This window comes from Chrysochloris asiatica, unplaced genomic scaffold (genome assembly GCF_000296735.1).
Source record: "Chrysochloris asiatica unplaced genomic scaffold, ChrAsi1.0 scaffold00094, whole genome shotgun sequence".
NCBI lineage: Eukaryota > Metazoa > Chordata > Mammalia > Afrosoricida > Chrysochloridae > Chrysochloris > Chrysochloris asiatica.
Genome location: NW_006408612.1, coordinates 11,993,318 through 12,012,599, shown reverse-complemented (window position 1 = coordinate 12,012,599; position 19,282 = coordinate 11,993,318). Strand labels below are relative to the sequence as shown.

At 39.1% G+C, this 19,282-nt stretch overlaps 1 protein-coding gene across 1 annotated transcript in view; it reads left to right on the top strand.

Annotated features, from left to right (window-relative positions):
- Nucleotides 1–19,282, top strand: part of CCDC141 (coiled-coil domain containing 141) — a 331,211-nt gene that overhangs the window by 147,178 nt on the left and 164,751 nt on the right. Inside the window, exon 6 of the mRNA XM_006866703.1 lies at nucleotides 11,168–11,284. Within this exon, the coding sequence (XP_006866765.1) occupies nucleotides 11,168–11,284 (117 nt within the window). The remainder of the gene's footprint in view (nucleotides 1–11,167; nucleotides 11,285–19,282) is intronic.

The window sequence follows — 19,282 nt, the reverse complement described above, 5'->3', positions numbered from 1 at the left end:
GTATTCTGTGTTGTTGTTGGCGGAGCTCTCTGCTATACGTCCACCTGATCCACCATCTTGTTTGTTCTCTCTGCTTGCCTTTTTAAGTAACATTTCTCTTTTCCTTGGCTGCTCTTAGGATTCTCTCCTTGTCTTTGATTTTGGAGAGCTTGATTATTATATGTCTTGGTGATTTTCTGTTGGGGTCTATCCTTCCTGGGGTACATTTGGCTTCTTGAATGTTTATCTTCTCATATTTCAAGATGTTAGGGAAATTTTCTTTTAGAAGCTCTGCCACTATCTCTTCTGTGGACTTCTCTGATTCTTCCTGTTCTGGAATGCCAACAATTCTTAAGTTGTTCCTCTTCATGTTATCCAGCATGAGTCATAGACTCTCTTCAGATTTTTTTTAAATTCTTCTTTCTGCTTGCTTTTCTATCTTAGCAGTATTGAGAGATTTGTTTTCCAGCTCACTGATTCTGGCTTTCATCTCTTCAATTCTGCTCCTTTCCCCTTTCAGCATATTGTCCATTTCTGACATTTAATTATTAATCCTCTGGACCTCTTTTTGCAGCTTTTGAATCCTCTGGACCTCTTTTTGCAGGTTTTGAATTATTTCCAATCCTGTATCAATCTTGTTCGATTGTTCTTTTAGTGCTTTCCTGACTTCTTCCTTGTTTTCTCCCACCCCTTTTCAGAGCATTTGAACCTGTTTCCATAACATTCTTCTGAATTCCTTCTCAGGCAAATCCAAAACCTGCTCTTTTCTCCTCTAGAAAGCCTTTGTGTGTCTCCAGCCCATTTGTCTCAGCTACTCTTTTCTGGTTTTGGACATGTTTTGATATCTTTTGTCGGTTTTTGTTCATCATTTCCAGTGATTATGTGAAATTTTAATGTTTAAATGGATATTTGTTGCTGTGTTATTAAGCTTATTGAATGTCTCCTGGTTGATATGATCAGGAGATAGGCTTTCCTTTTCACATTTAATGCTTAGCAATTGTTATTGGCTCTTGTCTCAATGGTGGAAATATTATGGGTTATGCTTGTAGCTTGGCTATATGGCCACGATTGCTGACTCTCCTTGGGTAATATGGGGAAAAAAAGCTGCCCCCTCCAAGAAAAATGTGTGATCAAAAGGCCCCAAAGCAGAAACAGTACAAAATCAGAGACAAGAACTACCACTTTGGAGGAAAATTTAAACTGGCTGACTGTCCAGTCACCTTGCTACACAGGCTATGTGTGTACACTGTTGAAGCCTCCAGCAGTGGGTGGTGGTGTCCACTCATTCAGACCCCTCCTCTAGTCACCACCGTAGATATTGAGAAATCAATAGAAGAAAGATTGTCCACTATTTTTGTCTCTGAAGGTCAGTTAGGTATCTGCATGTGCACATCGCAACTCTTGAAATAGTTGTGTCCCTTTATGTTGGGGCTTTACAGATTGTTCATATGGTTTGTCTGTCAGGCCAAACCTGCTTTTTTTCTTGCTGGATAAGCAGGAGTAAAGGGTCCTGCACAAGTTGACTTTAGGGCTGGGACCCACAGGCAGAAGTCAAAAGCAGCAGCCCAAGAATTTGCCCTTGAATTGATGGGACTCTTTCTCTCTGTGCTGTGGGAAAGCTGTGGTCTCAACGCTGGACTTTTTTTGGGGGGTGCATACCCACCTGCCTGAAAGCATCTGGGCTGGACACAAAACGGAAGAGGTGGAAAAAATGTGCAGAATCTCCCTGCACCTCCTTTTGCAAATGTCACTGTACTGGTTTTAGTGCTGGTTCCCTCTGCTGGTCTGGCTGTAGCCCTGCCCTCTGACCTCTGCCTGGGCAGGATGGCTGCAGAGGGAGTCCCGTGTCTTGACCAATTTCTAAATAACAATATTTTCCTTTATACCATGATTTTTCCACTGGTGGTTGAGTGAAACTGATACCCTGACTGTTATGCTAGATGCAGAGTTCTGGTGCTGTTCTGTGAGAGTAATGTCTCTGGATTTTCAGCCTTCCCCCATGGAGCCTGTCCTACCTGACTCTGCTGTGCAGCAGCCAAACTGGAAGTCCTATATTTTATTCTTATTGCAATTTCAATTTAAACTCGTCACATTGCAAATATGCTATAGCCAGATGAAGGTTCCTACTGTGGTTCGTAGGATAAGCACTGGACTGCTGACCAAAAAGTTAGCAGTCTAAACCACAAGCGTCTCCTCGGAGGTCACTATGAGTTAGAGCCAACTTGATGGCCCTAAACAACAACATAATGACATAGCCAAAAGTTAGGAGACCTGGTGGAGCTGTGGACTATGTATTGGATTGTTTACCAAATGGTCAGCAGTTCAATCCCATGAGTTGTTCCTTGGGAGAAAGATAAAACTGTCTGCTCTTATAAAGATTTAGACTTGGAAACCCTACATAGGATTGCTATGAGTTGGAATCAACTCCACGGCAGTGGTTTTGATCTTAGTTCATAGTAAAATGTGGTTAATGGCTACCATATTGAACAGTGCAGAAGGTTTCACAGCCCAATACTTTAACTTCCAAGGCAGCTCTTGGTTTTCACTGACCTTCTCTTATTGCTTCATCTTTGCATCCTTGGTGCCTTATCGTTCTTAAAATTTTCTTTTACTATGTGGTAAATGTGCCTTCCCCTGCCAGCACATCTGCCCCATTTCATCTCTGCCTTGTTCTACCTCTAATATCATGCCATGTCAAACTGGTAGATGACCAAACACACACACCACTCAGGTCAAATTGAAAGGTAGGAACTGGAAAGAAAGAGGAAATTATTTTCATACCCTCTTAATCCTTCATTGTCCAAAACGAATTTCCAGAAGGCATATCTTCCCAACATTTGACTCATTTTTTATCCTTTTTCAGGGACAGTGTTGTACAGAAATGCCATGGTGGATCGTTTGCTGTATTTACCACTCAAGCTTTTGTAGTGCAGTAGATATAATTTTAAAGTTTATTAAAAAGTGCACTTGGAGTATCTATGCAGCTGTCTACAGTAGCTACTTGCTGGACCTAATGACTGATTTACTGGCTAGCAGAGTACTATAGTTGCTGTTCTCTCAGTTATTTAGGATATCTTACTTTTAACGTGGGAGGGAATGAGAGTCTACATTGTGTGTATCTCATAGCACACACGATAAATCTGATCGTAGAGACCTTTCATATGTGTGAATGCCTTATGATGAGATCTACTTACTTCTGAGTTTTATATCAACTTGTTTTTATGTATCTGATGATAAAAATGTATTACTCTAGAGAGGCAGCATGTTTTAACAGGTGGATATGTGACTAGGATATAATAATGGTCACTGTAGAAGAGATATGTATATTCCCTTGCAAGAATGGTGACCTTTGGAGGTTGAAATAGTAATGGCCAAATTTAGAAGATGAGATCAGTAGATAGCTTAAAAAATCAAAACAATTCACTCCTTTCCAGCTTTCATCACTGTTGACATGTGTTAGATAACAAGTCGTTGACTCATGAAATTGAATAGGATTATCTGAGAGTTCAGACTTTTCACCTGTTTTTAGAGATTAGTGAACACCTGTTTGTACTCATTTTTCAATCACTCAGATTCTATATTAACTATCCAAAACATTCTTGTGGTTTCTGGAATCCTCCCATTTTGGTATTAATGTAGACGAATGAATAAAACTCATTTCTATTAGTTAATAAAATAATGATCTCTGAAAGTTAGTATATTCCTGATCACTTTTTAAAAATGAAATTCTTAAATAATTCTGCTAGTTGGTTTTTATGCAGACTCACTGCATCTTTTGTGAGAAATCATTTCATTTTATAAAATTAAATACATTTAACAGTTACGTTTCATAGCTCTTTATAATAAAACTCTGTGGGTGTTATTTAATGCATATTATACATATCACCTAGCTCAAACTGAGATACAAGAAAGGCATACTGTTGTCAAATAATTATACATACATAAATATGATACTTTAGGTGAGGAAACTGACTTGATAACATTTGTACAAATGTTGTTGTTAGGTACCATCAAGTCAGTACTGACTTATAGCAACCTTATGCGCAGCAGAATGAAACATTACCAGATCCTGGGCCAAGCTCACTATTGTTGCCATGCTTGAGTCCATCAATGCTGCCACTTGGCCAATCCATCTCATTGGGAGTCTTCCTCTTTTTCTCTGACCCTCCACCTTACTGAACATGATAACCTTCTCCAGTGACTGGCCTCTCCTGACAATATGTCGGAAGTATGAGAGATGAAGTTTGGCCATCCAGGCCTCCAAGGAGCACTCTGGCTGCACTTCTTCCAACACAGATCTGTTGTTTCTTTTGGTAACCCATAGCACTTTCAATATTCTCCTCCAACACCATAACTCAAAAGTATTAATTTTTCTATGGTATTCCTTATTCACTGTCCAGCTTTCGCATGCATATAAGGTTAATACTGCATGTAAAAACCAACTAAACCCATTGACATCAAGTCAATTACAGCTCGTAGTATCAGAGCTGAACTGTTTCTTAGGGATACTGAGATTGTAAATCTCTATAGGAGCAAATAGTCTCATCTTTCTCCCAACAGAGCAACTGGTGGGCTTGAACTGATGACCTTGCAGTTAGAAGCTCATTGATTAATCTATAGGGTGACCAGGGCTCTTTGCACTGTACATTTTGTCTGTCTAGTCAGTTCAGACTCATATCAATCCTGTGAACAACAGAACAAAACACTATCCGGTCTTGCTTCATCCTCACAATTGTTATGTTTGAGCCCATTGTTGCTTCAACTGTGTTAGTCCATTTTATTGGATGTTTTCATCTTTTCTTTGATTCTCCACTTTACCAAGCATGATGTCCTTCCCTAGGGACTGGTCCTTTCTGAGAACATGTCCAAAGTACAAAAGATGAAATCTCACCATTCTTGCTTCTGAGGATGATTCTGGCCATATTACTAACAAAACAGATTTACTTGTTCTTCTGATAGTCCATAGAACTTTCAATATTCTTTGCTAACGCCATATTTTAAATGTTCTGATCCTTCTCTGATCATCCTTATTCATATTTCAGCTTTCACATGCATTTGAGACTATTGAAAATACCATGGCTTGGATCAGGTCACCTTAAAAAGTGACACCTTTGATCTTTAGCACTGCAAAGAGGTCTTTTGCAGCAGATTTGCCTAATACAATATTTCATTTGATTTCTGGACTGCTGCTTCCTTGAGCATTGGTTGTGAATCCAAGTAAAATGAAATCCTTGACAACTTCAAACTTGTATCCATTTATCATGATGCTATTTATGTGAGGATTTTCATTTCTTTACATTAAAGTGCCATCCATACTGAGGGCTGGCATCTACATTTCTCTGTCACCTGCAGTTCGAGGATTTTTAGTGACTCTTCCAATCCTGATACCATGCTCTTTTTCATATATTCTAGCTTCTCAGATTATTTAATCAGCATATAGATTGAATAAGTATAATGAAAGGATACAATCCTGATGCATACTTTTCCTGATTTTAAATCACTCCGTATCCCCTTGTTCTGGTCTAACTACTGTCTTTTGACTGTCTTTTGGTCCACGTACAGTCCCTCTTAAGCACAGTTAAGTGTTCTGGAATTCCCATTCCTTGCAATGTTATTCATAGTTATGATCCACACAGTCAAATGCCTTTGCACAGTCAATACAGCACAAGTAAGGACCTTTCAGATAGTCTCTGTTTTCAGTCAAGATTCATCTGACATCAGCAATAGTGCTCATTGCACATCCTCTTCTGGATCCAGTTGAAGTTCAGGCAGTTCTCTGATGATGTACTGCTGCAACTGTTTTTTTCTTTTATTATCTTCAGCAAAATTTTACTTACATGTGATATTAACTCACATGGGATATTGTTCCAAAATCTCTGCATTCTGTTGGGTCACCTTTCTTTAAAATGATTTCTTCCAATCTGTTGGCCAGGTAGTTTTCTATCACCAAGGCCAGATTTTCCAACTATTGATGTTTCCTCTTTGTTCCCAACTTTCCCATTCCAATAATCATAATTATTAATGCATCTTGATGACATGTTTTATCAATTTCAAGCTGAAGAAGTTGACAGAATTCTTCAATTTCCTCATCACTGACTTTAGTGGTTAGTTTGTAAATTTGAATAATAGTGGTATTAACTGGTCTTTTTGTTGTTGTTGTCTGGCTCATAGTGACCCTATACACAACAGAATAGAACACTGCATGGTCTTTCTTCTAAGCATGTAGATATTATCCTATCATAGATAGCATTATACTTCAAGACAGATCTTTAAATGCTCTTTTTGATGTTGAAGATGATGCTATTCCTGTTTAATATGTTATTCTCAGCAGAGTAAACTATATGAGTATGCAATTCAAAATGGTCAATACCAACCCATTTCAGCTCATTAATCGCTAGGATCCAGTCCTGGTGTGGCTCATGTAGGATAAGCAATCAACTTCAAGTTGGTGTGAACACAAGATTAGCAGTTCAAACTCACTACCTGCTCTTCGGAAGCCCTATACAGGGTTGCTATGAGTTGAAATCAGCTCGTTGGCACTTAACAACAACAACGATGGCTAGGGTATTGATCTTCATGTGTCCCATTTCATTTTTTACAACTTCCAAGTTTCCTAGATTTGTAGTTCATACATTCCACATCCCAATTATTGATGAATGTTTGCAGCTCTTTCTTCTCATTTTGAATTGTGTGTGCCTCATCAACAAATGAAGATCCCAAAGCTTTGCTCCATCCAAGCTATTAAGGTCAATTGTACTTTGGGGAGGCATCTCTTCCCTAGTTGTATTTTGCGTGATTTCCAATCTGAGGGGCTCATCTTCTGGCACTGCATCCAGCATCCAGCAAAGTTCCTCTGCTAACCTTTCAGAAACAGTCCACTTAACCGTCCTAGTTTGTCTTAGTCTGAAAGCTCTGCTGACACCTTTCCATTTAAAATGTCATTGGCATAGCTTCCAGCTTCATACCAACACACAAACCACCACAGTATGACAAAATGAAAGACAGACATAGATTACCAATTTATTCTGAAGAAAATGAAGTGTACTTCACATGAAAACTGCTACAGGATTATCACTATGCTTTTCTTTGCACCATTGGGCTGAATCCTGGTTAAAGATGATTTCCAACAAGCCAAAATGGTACATCTTGTTCCACATTACACCCCTATTCCCTTCTGGAAAGTGATCAGAGCTGGTACAGAGCCAGCCCTATAATGGCATAATATGTCCTTTTCTAGGTGTGTTGGCATTGTGTATGTGTGTGTTTTTGTGTAATGTACCTTTGTTGGGTGGAACTTCAGGTTCTCTTCAGCCACTTGCTTCACTTATTTCTCCATTTTATAAGATTTTAGAGAAATTTCAAGGCTGTCTCAAGCAAAACAAGGTAGGCAGAAGAGAGGCACAGTTTTAAGACTGTGGCAATACCCACCATTTTGAATGGACTGCCAAGTTCCATTTTTTTTCAGGTTTGAAGTCATTCCTCAATTATGGTAGAGCTGTAGGACTTCTGACTATCCAAATATGTCAGTGGTGGTCATGGTGGTGGTGTGCCATGGAATCGGTTCTAACTTATAGAGATCCTGCATAGGGTTTCTAAGGCTGTAAATCTTTATGGGAACAGAAAGCCACATCTTTCTTCCATAGAATGGCTGGTAGTTTTGGACTGCTGACCTTAAGGTGAGCAGCCCAACTCATAACCACTACAATACCAAAGCCCCTTGTATGTATAGTAGTAGTAGTTTTTGTTGTTGTTAAGTACTGTGGAGTTGGTTCCGACTCACAGTGACCCTGCACAGGGTTTCCAAGGCTATAAATCTTTACGGGAGCAGAATACCTCATCTTTCTCCCGCAGAACCGCTGGTAGTTTCGAACTGCTGACCTTGAGGTTGGCAGCCCAACTCATAACCACTATGTTACCACAGTTCATTATGTATAGTAGCAGCGTTTAGTAAAGAGGATGGACTTTAAAATCATGTAGATTTGGGATGTGGGATGCTGTTAAATCTCTCTGAATCTTAGTTTTACTGTTTTATGCTAAGTTGTTGAGAGAAATAAAGATGATGGCTGTATGAGGAGACTTTAAAACATTTGTGGAAAATTTTCATGATCATTTAGTTCCATTTTTCCATGAATATTTTTGAAGCCTTCTTATACAGTTATCATTTCTATTTCTCTCTCCTAGGACTGCTGTAACAAAGTACTGCAAACAGGGTGCCTTAAAACAGAAATTTATTCTCTCCCAGTTCTAGAGACTAGAAATCTGTGTTCAGGGTATTGGCAGCACTATGCTCTCTCTGAAGATGCTAGCGGAAGATCCCTCTTTGCCTCTTCTAGTTTCTGGTAGTTTCAGGTGTTCCTTGTTTTATGACGGCATGACTCTAATACTAGTCTTCATCTTTACATGGTGTGTCTCTCTCTGTATCTCTTCTTTGTCTTCATTTTTTCCCCCATAAGAATAAGATCCCTGGTATGGTGCTGTAGAATAAACACTGAACTAGTAAACACAAGATTGGCAGTTTAAATCTGCTCTCTGAAACCCTCTACAGGGTTGCTATGAGTGAACTCACTGAATGACACAAAACTACAGTGATATTGGATTGTTGTTGCTGTTAAGTGCTGTCGAGTCGGTTCTGATTCATAGCAACCCTGAACAGGGTTTTTGAGGCTGTAAATCTTTACGAGAGAAGAACGCCTCATCTTTCTCCCACAGAGCAGCTGGTAGTTTCGAACTGCATACCTTGCAGTTCGCAGCCCAATTCATAACCACTACACTACCAGAGCTTTATTCCAGTATGACTGTCTGTTAACTTTAATTGTACCTGCAAAGATCCTTGCAGTCACAGGTACCAGAGATTAAGACTTGAATGTATTTGGGGTTGGGGGTACACAATTCAACCTATTACCATACCTGAAAAGCAACTAATGAATTGTCTCACTTGTAGTAGCATTTTAAGAATCAGTAGGTTGAGGATAATGGTATACAGGATTTAAGAGTAAAATTCCAAACCTCTTTCCTTTAATTCAAGGGTCCATGTCATCAGTCCTAGGTCAAGCCATGTCATTATTTAAACACGTACAGCTCTTTCAAGTTCTTTGCTATTTGTTGTTTTAACATTGTGTGTGATATATATTGTAAATCTACTAAATGAATGTGAATCATGCCCTGAGATGTTTATGATATCAGTGAATTTTATTATCTTCTCCATTTATTTTCTGAACACAAATTTCCAGCAATTGCACCAAACTAAGTATTTTTGCACCATGTTTCTGGTATAAAATATATTTCTACATATGCTGTTTAACATCTTCGTATGGGTCCTACCGTGGTGCTGTAGGATACGCACTGGACTTCTAACTGCAAGATTGGTGGTTTAAATCCACCAGCCTCTCCTCAGAAATCCTAAACAGGATGGCTATGATTCAGAACTTACTCAACGACACTTAACAACAACAGTAGCATGGGTCTATGTAACTATACTCAGATTCATATTGTTATTCAGGAAAGAAACTTGTATTCTAAAAGAATACATGATTTATGGACTACATAAGAATCTATTTTGGCTCTTGTTAGGAGAATATGAATCATTTTCTTCATGTCATGTAATCTACTCAACTGAGAAATCATTCTCATATTTTGTTTTCCTTAAGCATGTAGGGGTTTGAAAGAAGCAACAATGAAAGCCTAATCATATATACTAATTTAGCACAAGAAATGAGCATATATGTAAGTCAAACAGTATTACTACTTCATAAATGCATTGATTTATTCCAAACTAAATGTGTTTAAACATACATCTCTTTCACAATGTGATCAGTGGGTGGCTGCCAACAAATTCAGTAATACACGTGTTGTAGTCAAATTGTTGTTAAGTGACATCAAGTTGGTTCCGACCCATACTGATCCTGTATGGGGTTTCCGAGGAGCAGCTGGTGAGCTTGAACTGCCGACCTTGCAGTTCAAATGGCTTTGTAATCTGGCGCATTAACCCACAGTGCCACACCAGGACTCTAGTCAAGTTGGCGTTCATTAAAAAAAAAGATACTTGTTGCCATGGGGAAAAAACAACATGATTTTGAGGTTTGGACATCTTTCCAAATAGTTTTTGCAATACATTTATGAGGATGTTGTCTCATCTAAATCAAGTTTTTAGATGGATCAAGCATTTTAAGGAAGGTTGGGAAGACCTCAGATATTAGCTAAGAGTGAAAAGACCAACAACCTTAATGAATGAAGAAACTATGGCTGAAGTCCAGCAACTGGTGGAAGAAAACCATATTCAATATTAAGTGAACATCTTGGATTTGGCAAGTTTTTGACTGTATGAGTGCCTTGATGGGTGCCCAAATCATGATGATCAGCTAGCTCAAAGAGCTGGTGTTTCCATCAAAGCAAGATTAAAGCTAATGAAGATGATTTTATAGACATAATAATAATGGGGGAAGTCTTGGATTTATCAAAACAAAGGGCAAGATTCAATCAAAACAGTAGCTTCTGAGGAGATCTGCTGAGCCAGTTAAATTTAAGGCAAAGAGGCTGGCTCAAAAGGTTATGGTGACTTTTGGGGGGACTCCAAAGGGAACATCTTGACAGATTTTCTCGAAGGACACAGAATGAGCATGGGGGCTTGTTATGAAGAAGTTTTAAGAAAACTGAAAACTGAATCAGTGAGAAGAAGGCTAGAAAATTGCACTGAGGAATTTTTTCCCCATCACAGTAATGTACCTGCTCCTTCATCAAAGGTAGCAAGGGTTATTCTATGAGAATTTTGTTGGGAAACATTACCTCATCCACCCTTCAAACTTCTTTTTGTTCCCAAAATTCAATGAACATTTCAAAGGAACACATTCCAGTCCCTTGAGGATGCCCAAACTGTGGTTTTGACCTCATGCAACTCGAAGAGCACAGAATTCTTTGGGAAAAGTTTAGAGAGATGGAATCATTACCTTCAAAAGTGTATAAACTTAGATGAAGAATATGCCAATTAAACAATAGCTTCACATTTTGATATTTTTGTTTAATAAAAGTTTCTATAGTTTTGCAGCAATCCTTTTTTTTTTTTAACTTACCCTCATATCAAAAGAAATTGAAGTAATAAGTTTTGAAAGGTTGAAGAAATATTTCTTATTTTTTTACTCACTTAATTCTGAATATTTGAAATCTGATTTTGCTTTGTTAATTCTTTACCTAGGTGACTTGCTGGTTTCAGAAAACCCTAAGAGATTTACAAGAACAACATCTAGGTTCATCACTGTCAGACAATGAGGAGCTAATTCGTAGGCACGAGGAATTGACGATAAAAGCAAAGGTAAGAGACATATTCCAAACCAAAAACCAAAACTCAGCTGTCATCAAGGTGATTCTGACTCATAGCAATTCAATACAGGACAGAGTAGAACGGCTCCTTAAGATATACTTTGTTTCTTTGGTTAAGTGCCGTCGAGTTGGTTCTGACTCATAATGACCCTGTACAGGGTATCCTAGGTTGTATATCTTTGTGGGAGTCCTGGTGTAGTTGATAAGCACTGTAGTTGATAAGCACTGGACAGCAAGGTCGGTTTGAACCGCAAGGTTGGCAATTCAAACTCACTAGCCATTCCTTGGAAACCCTTTGAAACTGACTCGATTACATTTAACAGCAATAATATCTTTGCGAGAGCAAAAATCTTCATCTTCCTCCCATGGAGTAGCTGGTGGGCTTGAACTGCTGACCTTGTGGTTCGCAGTCCAGTGCTTATCTTACAGAACCATCATGATCTGTAAGAGACACATTAAACACATTTAAAAACGTGGCCAGGTGGGCAGTTAGGCAGTGCCTCAGCCTCCTTTCTCCACTGCCCTCACACTCCTGGTGTGCCTCCTAGTCTTGGCTCAGGTGGCTGCAGTTGGTCAGCTTGTTGAACAGCGACACCATGAGGTTGCTGTCCATCTCCTCCTCAGAAAGGAACCATAATCATTACTTCAAAAAAGCTTTCTCTCTCCATCTCAACGTTATAAGAAAAGGACTGTTTTCTCTTGGATTTTCATCTTCCCTGCTCCGGTGGTCCTTAGCGAGGGGCGTCTTCCACAGCATCTCCACAAGTACCAGGGGGCAGGCTGGCTCCTAGGCATCTCTGTTTGCAACCCAACCCACTTCCTAGTACAGTTTGATGTTCCTACTTACATATCTCTAGTCCACTGATTCGTTTTCTATAACAAATCGCTACATATTTAGTGACTTTAAACGACACCAAGTTATTATTATTTGACGGTTTGAACGTCAGAAGTCTGAAAGTACCATCGGGATAAATTCAAGTGGATTGGTTCTTTCTGAAAGCTCTGGGGGAAAATCAATAGATTGATCTTTCCTAGTTTCTAGAGGCTTCCTGCATTTCTTGTCTTAATGGCACTGTTTCCATCTTTCTATCTTGTTGTTGTTAAGTGCCCTCTAGTTGTTTCTGACCCATAGTGACCCTGTGTAGGGTTTCTAAGGAGCAGCTGGTGAGCTTGAACCGCCAACCTTGCAGTTCAAACTGACTTGGCAGTCTGGCGCATTAACCCACAGTACCACACCAGGACTCCATCTTTCTATCTAGCAGTATAGTGTTTTCCCTTGTGTCTTTCTCTCATTTCTTTCTCTCTGCCTCTGTTGTTACATCACCTTCTTTTACTTTGGCCTCCTAACTCCTTAGAAGGGCCTTTGTGATTGCATTGGACAAGGGTAATCCACCACCTCAAGATTCTGAAAGTACCCACATAGGCACAGCTACAGATCTAAAGATTAGGATGGGGAGGAAGTCTTATTCTGTTTAACCCACATCCTGGAGCTCTGGTTGCTTATTGGTCGGGCTGCTAACCTCAAGGTTAGCAGCTCAAAACTACCAGCCATTCCATGGGAGAAAGATGAGGCTTTCTGCTCCCGTAAAGATTTACAGCCTTAAAGACTTTATACAGGGTCGCAATGAGTAGGAACCAACTTCAGGACACACAATCACGATCGGCCTACTTAAAATAATTTCTCAGTTTTACAAGGAGTAATGGCCTACATGTGTAGGTGTGTGGAAGGTACAAAAAAAATAGACCCATGAAGTGTTGAAAGCCATTGGAGCAAAGTAGCCATGTTTCAGTTGCTTTTTCCCATTTTTCCTATAAGTGGGGTCCATAAATACCAATGCGAGTTTTAGTAGATGTTCCATATTGCCGGCCAAGTGAGAAAAATGTCCACTGCCAGTAGATTGATGGGGAACAGTGAATAATCAATATCAAGTCCTCTAGGATTTTTATTACTAATATCTTGTGTGGGTGATAGTTTAAGGTGGTGATAAATCACGAAGCTTTGGAAAACAGTGGGCCAAACATTACTAATCAGTGGTTGAAAATAGAGAAGACAAATCATGAATTTTCAAGTTTGTGGAAATGGGAATTAGGAAAGGCATTTAAGACTACTATCTCCTTTTATAGATTATGCTGTTTTGTTTTGTTTTTAGTATCTTCCCTTTGAACACAGCAGCTTGTAGTGGGAGTGCAAAGGGTTTGTTGTTGTGAAGTGCCGTCAAGTCGGTTCTGACTCATAGCCACCCTGTCTAAGATTTCCGTGGAGCAACCTGTGAGCTTGAACAGCCGACCTTGCAGTTCAGCACATTATCTCACAGCAGCACATCAGGACTCAAAGAGCTGAATATTCAACTGACTGAAAACAGGTGCAGCTAACCCATTCCTGGTGTGGTGCTGTGGGTTAATGCGCCAGACTGTAAAGCCATTTGAACTGCAAGGTTGGCAGTTCAAACTCACCAGCTGCTCCTTGGAAACCCTATCCAGGGCTGCTATGGGTTGGAAACGACTCGATGGCACTTAACAACAACAACCCAGTCAAGACTAATTATCTTAAAACTTTTTAATTTCAGTATTTGACTTTTCTGTTTAGGAAGTTGAAATTTTTTTCATTTGTTTGTTTTTGTGCTAACTTGAAGTTTTGTCAGAAAGAATGATGTCAATGTTTTCAAATGCTTAGCTCAAGAGATGACCGGAATGCTGTAGGATGTTTACTTCCTTTAAGACAAACAAACATTAATGGCATAGTTGTGTAAGGTAGACATTTCTTGGGACTACAGTCATTGTAAGTGTGGAGTTACTGTGGTTTCTCATGTCCTGAAGACAACTTGGAGTAGAATACTTATTGTTGTGTGATCCCTGCACTAATAGGACCCAGTTTCTATCATAGTTTACAGTTCACAATGGACCCTTCATGAACATAAACAAAAAAACCTAAATACATTGTTTGTATCATTTTTACCTAAATTGTAAACATAAGGAGCATAAGAAATAAATTCTTAATAATATATACTTTATCATGTCATATTCTTTATAAAAAATTTCAAAACCTCAAATAATTTCTCAGTTTTGCAAGATGTAGTAATGACTGACAACTGACCAACCGCTTCTCCTTGTACGAAATGTGCAAACAAAACTAATAGGGCAATGTGGTTGGTGGTGGTTGGTGGTTATGTGCCCGTGGAGTTGGTTCCGACTCATAGCAACCCTGTACAGGGTTTCCCAGGCTGTAAACCTTTACCAGAGCAGAAAGCCTCATCTTTCTCCTGCAGAACAGCTGGTAGTTTCGAACTGCTTACCCTGAGGTTAGCAGCCCGATTCGTAACCAATACGCTACCAGAGCTCCTTAAATAGGAGGATGTTGCTGTTGTTGTTGTTGTGAAGTGCCGTCGAGTTGGTTCCGACCCATAGCGACCCTGAGCTTGAACTGCCGACCTTGCAGTTCAAACGACTTTGCAGTCTGATGCATTAACCCACAGCACCACACCAGGACTCCACAACAGCACAACGCTGTTGTTGTTGTTAAGTGCCGTCCCTTAATTCTTCAACATGATGATAATCATTATTCATATTTTTGTACATTTCCTTTCAGTCTTTCTATACACCAGCATAGAAACACACAGCACTAGAGTCAAGCTTTTTGCCCCCACTCTCCTTAAGAGAAAATCGGTGTAACTAAATGTAGTTTAGCTCCAAAGTCCTCCTTTAAGTGGGTGAATTCAAATTCCAAGGTTCTCCTTTACATGGATGAATCCAAATTGCAGAAATACACATTTTCATTACATGTAGACACTAAACTATGTGGGAACCAAGTAAATACTGTTGTTGTTGTTTTTAAATGTAGGCATTCTTGGTAAACATAATTAAGCTCCCGCCCAGCTAGCTGATCTGCTTTCTTTCAGGGTCCTGAACTACTCAGGAACCAGTTACAGTTCTACTCCCGAAAAGATTTACACCCTCGAAAACCCTGTACAGGGTCGCTATGGGTCGGAACCGACTCGATGGCACTTAACAACAACAACAACACATACATATTTTAAACAGAGACAGGGCCACCTATTTCTCTTTAGCATCCTGGTGAATAAAAAGAAATTAAGAATAAAAAAGCATTGTTTGCTGTGGCAAAGATTACTGTTTTTCACATTCTTCTAAAGTCTTCTTTGTGGTGTGAGATCTTCCTTCCAAGCTATGAATTTGCCCATTGGGCCCTCAATCTCAGTACCATCGTGAGAGATGTCCAAAGTACTTAACAGTTTTTTAAATTACATTAACTAACTGGAGATGAAAACTAAAACATAACTTGTTGATAAAAAGCATTTTTTAACTATTTGCTATCAATTTGGAAGACTAGACTATCCAGTGACAAGATATGTGGTACTAGAGGAAGAGGGGTCCTTGCATCTTATGGGTTGAGAGAGATCCTACTAGAGTAAATGCAGAAGAGGGAGTGGCACTCTATTCTATTCTGGGGTGATCCAGGACCCTTCAAAAAGGGATGGAGTTGGATGGATAGCTGGAATGTGCATATATGATTATCAGGGGATGAGTATTGATTGTTTTTAATTTCTATAAATGGCATTAAGTTGTAGATCTCATTGTGTTCCTTCCCACAACACTGTTTGCATTTAGTTTACAATGTCTTTATGTTCTTTATTATGGTAATTCCTAGATACAGTATAACTTTTGAAAGTTACATAGATGTTGATGTTCTACTTCTATGCTTCATAACTTTAATTGATGCTCATTTCTTTATTTCTTCCTGATACCCAATCTGCTAATATACTTGATTTGTTCTTGAACTCCTACCATCTGCTACTGAGTTCCTCACTTACACTATTAACATTTTTCATGCGCAGTCCTTCACCTTGATTCTTTTCCACAGCTGCTTATTCCTGTTCCATCTATGTTTTTCTTTATATTTTAAAGTATACTTTTTCATATATTAAATTTTTGGTCTGTTTAATGCATTAATTCTGCTTCATTTGACTTAATTATTTCCTTGTTTTGCTTATGCCCATCAGATATTATTCTTTCCCTGTGAGTTAATATTCCCTTGACTACTAGAAACCTTGACAAATAAGGTATGTTATTGTTAGGTGTCATCGAGTTGGTTCAAACTCAACAGAACAAAGCACTGCCCAGTCATATGCCATCCTAACAACTGTGGCTATGTTTAACCCATTGTTGCTGCCACTTTGTCATCTCGTTGGGGAGGGGGGAGTCGTCCTATTTTTTGCTGACCATCCATTTACCAAGAAGGATGTCCTTTTCTAGAGAATGGTCCCTCCTGACCATGTGTCCAAAGTATGAGACAGTCTTACCATCCCGGCTTGTGAAGAGCACTCTGATTGTACTTCTTCCAAGACAGATCTGTTTGTTCTTCTGGCAGTTCATAGTACTTTCAGTATTCTTCACCAACAACACAATTCAAATGTATAAGTTCTTTTATTGTCTTCCTTATTCATTTGTCCCACTTTCATAGGCATACGAGGTGATTGAAAATACTATGGCTTGGATCAGGGCACCTTAGTTCTCTTAGTAACCATTTTAACACTTTAAAGAGGTTTTGTGCAGCGTATTTGCCTAATGCAATGTGTCGTTATTATTGTGTGCCATTGAGTCTGTTCTGATTCATAGAGACCCTATATAGGGTTTCTGAATACTTGCTGTTCAGTATGAACTGCTGACCTTGTGCTTAGCAGTCGAGTGCTTATCTTACAGGGCCACATCAAGACTCTGCAATACATCATTTGATTTTTTGACTGCTGCTTCTATGAACATTGATTGTGGATTTAAGCAAAATGAAGTCTTTGACAACTTCAATCTTTTCTCCATTAATCATGTTGTTGTTTATTGGGTTGTGATAATTTTCATTTTTTAAAATTTCAGGTAAAATCTATACCACTGAAAGGCATAGTCTTTGATCTTTAACTGACTTTTTATTCATTTTTGCTTCCAGCAAGCAAAGTTGTGTCATCTTCCTATGTTGTTGTTATTAAGTACCGTAGAGTCGGTTCCGACTCACAGTGACTCTGTACAGGGTTTCCGAGGCTTTAATCTTTATGGGAGCAGAAAGCCTCATCTTCCTCCCGTGGAACAGCTGGTAGTTTCACACTGCCAACCTTGAGGTTCGCAGCCCGATTTGTAACCACTACACTATCAGAGCTTCATATAGCAGGTTGTTAATGAGTCTTCCTTCAATCATGATGTCATGTTCTTCTTCATATAATCCAGCTTCATGGATTATTTGCCAGCATACGGATTGAATAAGTACAGTGAAAGAATACATCCCTGGTACACACCTTTCCTGCTTTTAAACCATTCAATATCTGTTCTGATGACTACCTCTGGGTCTTTGTACAGGTTCCTAATGAGCACAACTAAGTGTTCTTGGATTTCTGTTCTTCACAATGCTTGCTATGAGCTAGTCGAATGCCTTAGCATAGTCAATAAGGCACAAATCAAGATCTGTCTAGTGTGCTCTGCTTTCAACAGAGATTTATCTGGTGTCAGCAATGATATACCTAGTCCTCATTTACTGATGAAGATCAAAGAGCACAGTCTTTAGTATGGATTACATCTCAATGTTAAGAAAACAAAAATCCTAACCACTGGACCAACAAACAACATTCTTATCAATGGAGAAAAGATTGAAGTTGTCAAGGACTTCATTCTTCTTGGATCAACTATCAACATCATGGAAGCAGCAGTCAAGAGATCAGACGATGTATTGCATTAGGCAAATCTGCTGCACAGGAACTTTTCAAAGTGTTGAAGAGCAAAGATGTCAGCTTGAGGACTAAGGTGCACCTGACCCAAGCTATGGTATTTTCAATAACCTTATGCATGCGAAAGCTGGACAGTGAATAAGGAAGATTGTAAAAGAATTGATGTCTTTGAATTATGGTGTTGGAGGAGAATACTAAAAGTGCCATGGGCTGCCAAAAGAACCAATAGATCTTTGGAAGAAGTGCAGCCAGAGTGCTCCTTAGAGGCCAAGATGGCCAAACTTCCTCTCTCATACTTTGGACATATTGTCAGGAAGGAACAGTCATTGGAGAAGGATATCATGTTTGTTAAGATGGAGGATCAGAGAAAAAGAGGAAGACTCCCAACAAGATGGATTGGCCAGGTGGCAGCATCGATGGACTCAAGTGTGGCAACAGTAGTGAGGTTGGCTCAGGATCAGACATTGTTTCATTCTGCTGTGCATAAGGTCACTATGAGTCGGTGCTGACTCAATGGCACCTAACAACAACAGCGTTCTCTTCTGAATCTGGCTTGAATTTATGGAAACTCCCTTTTGAGGTATTGCTGCAACAGGTTCTTACTTATCTTCAATACGATTTTACTTCCATGTTATGTTAATGATATTGTTTGATGATTTTCATATTTTGTTGCCTCATCTTTCTTTGGAATGAGCACAAATATTGATCTCTTTTAAATCTGTCAGCCAGGTTGCTGTCTTTCAAATTTCTTGGCAAAACAAGTGAGCACCTCCAGTGCTACATCAGTTTGTTGAAATATTTCAATTTGTATTTAATGATTCCTAGACTAAATTTTTTCCAGGCCGTCATTACAGTTTGGACTTCTTCCTTCAATACTATAGGGTTTTTGATCGTATGCTACCTTTTGAAATGATTGAACAGTGACAAATTCTTTTTGGCACAGTGACTCTGTATGTCTTCTACTTTCTATCGATGCTTCCTGTGTAATTTAATGTTTTGAATCTTTCAATATTGCAAACTGAGGCATCGTTTTTTTTTTTTTTTCAATTCTTTTAACTTGAGAAATGTGAGCATGTTCTTCCCTTTTGTTTTCTATCTCCTCATCTTTGTACATTTCATTATAATATTTGACTTTGTCTTCTCAAGCTTCCCTCTGAAATTTTCTGATCATTTCTTTTACTTCATCATTTCTTCCAGTCACTTTAGCTTACCTATGTTTAAGATCAAGTTTCAAAGTCTCTTCTGACATCCATTTTGGTCTCCCCCCC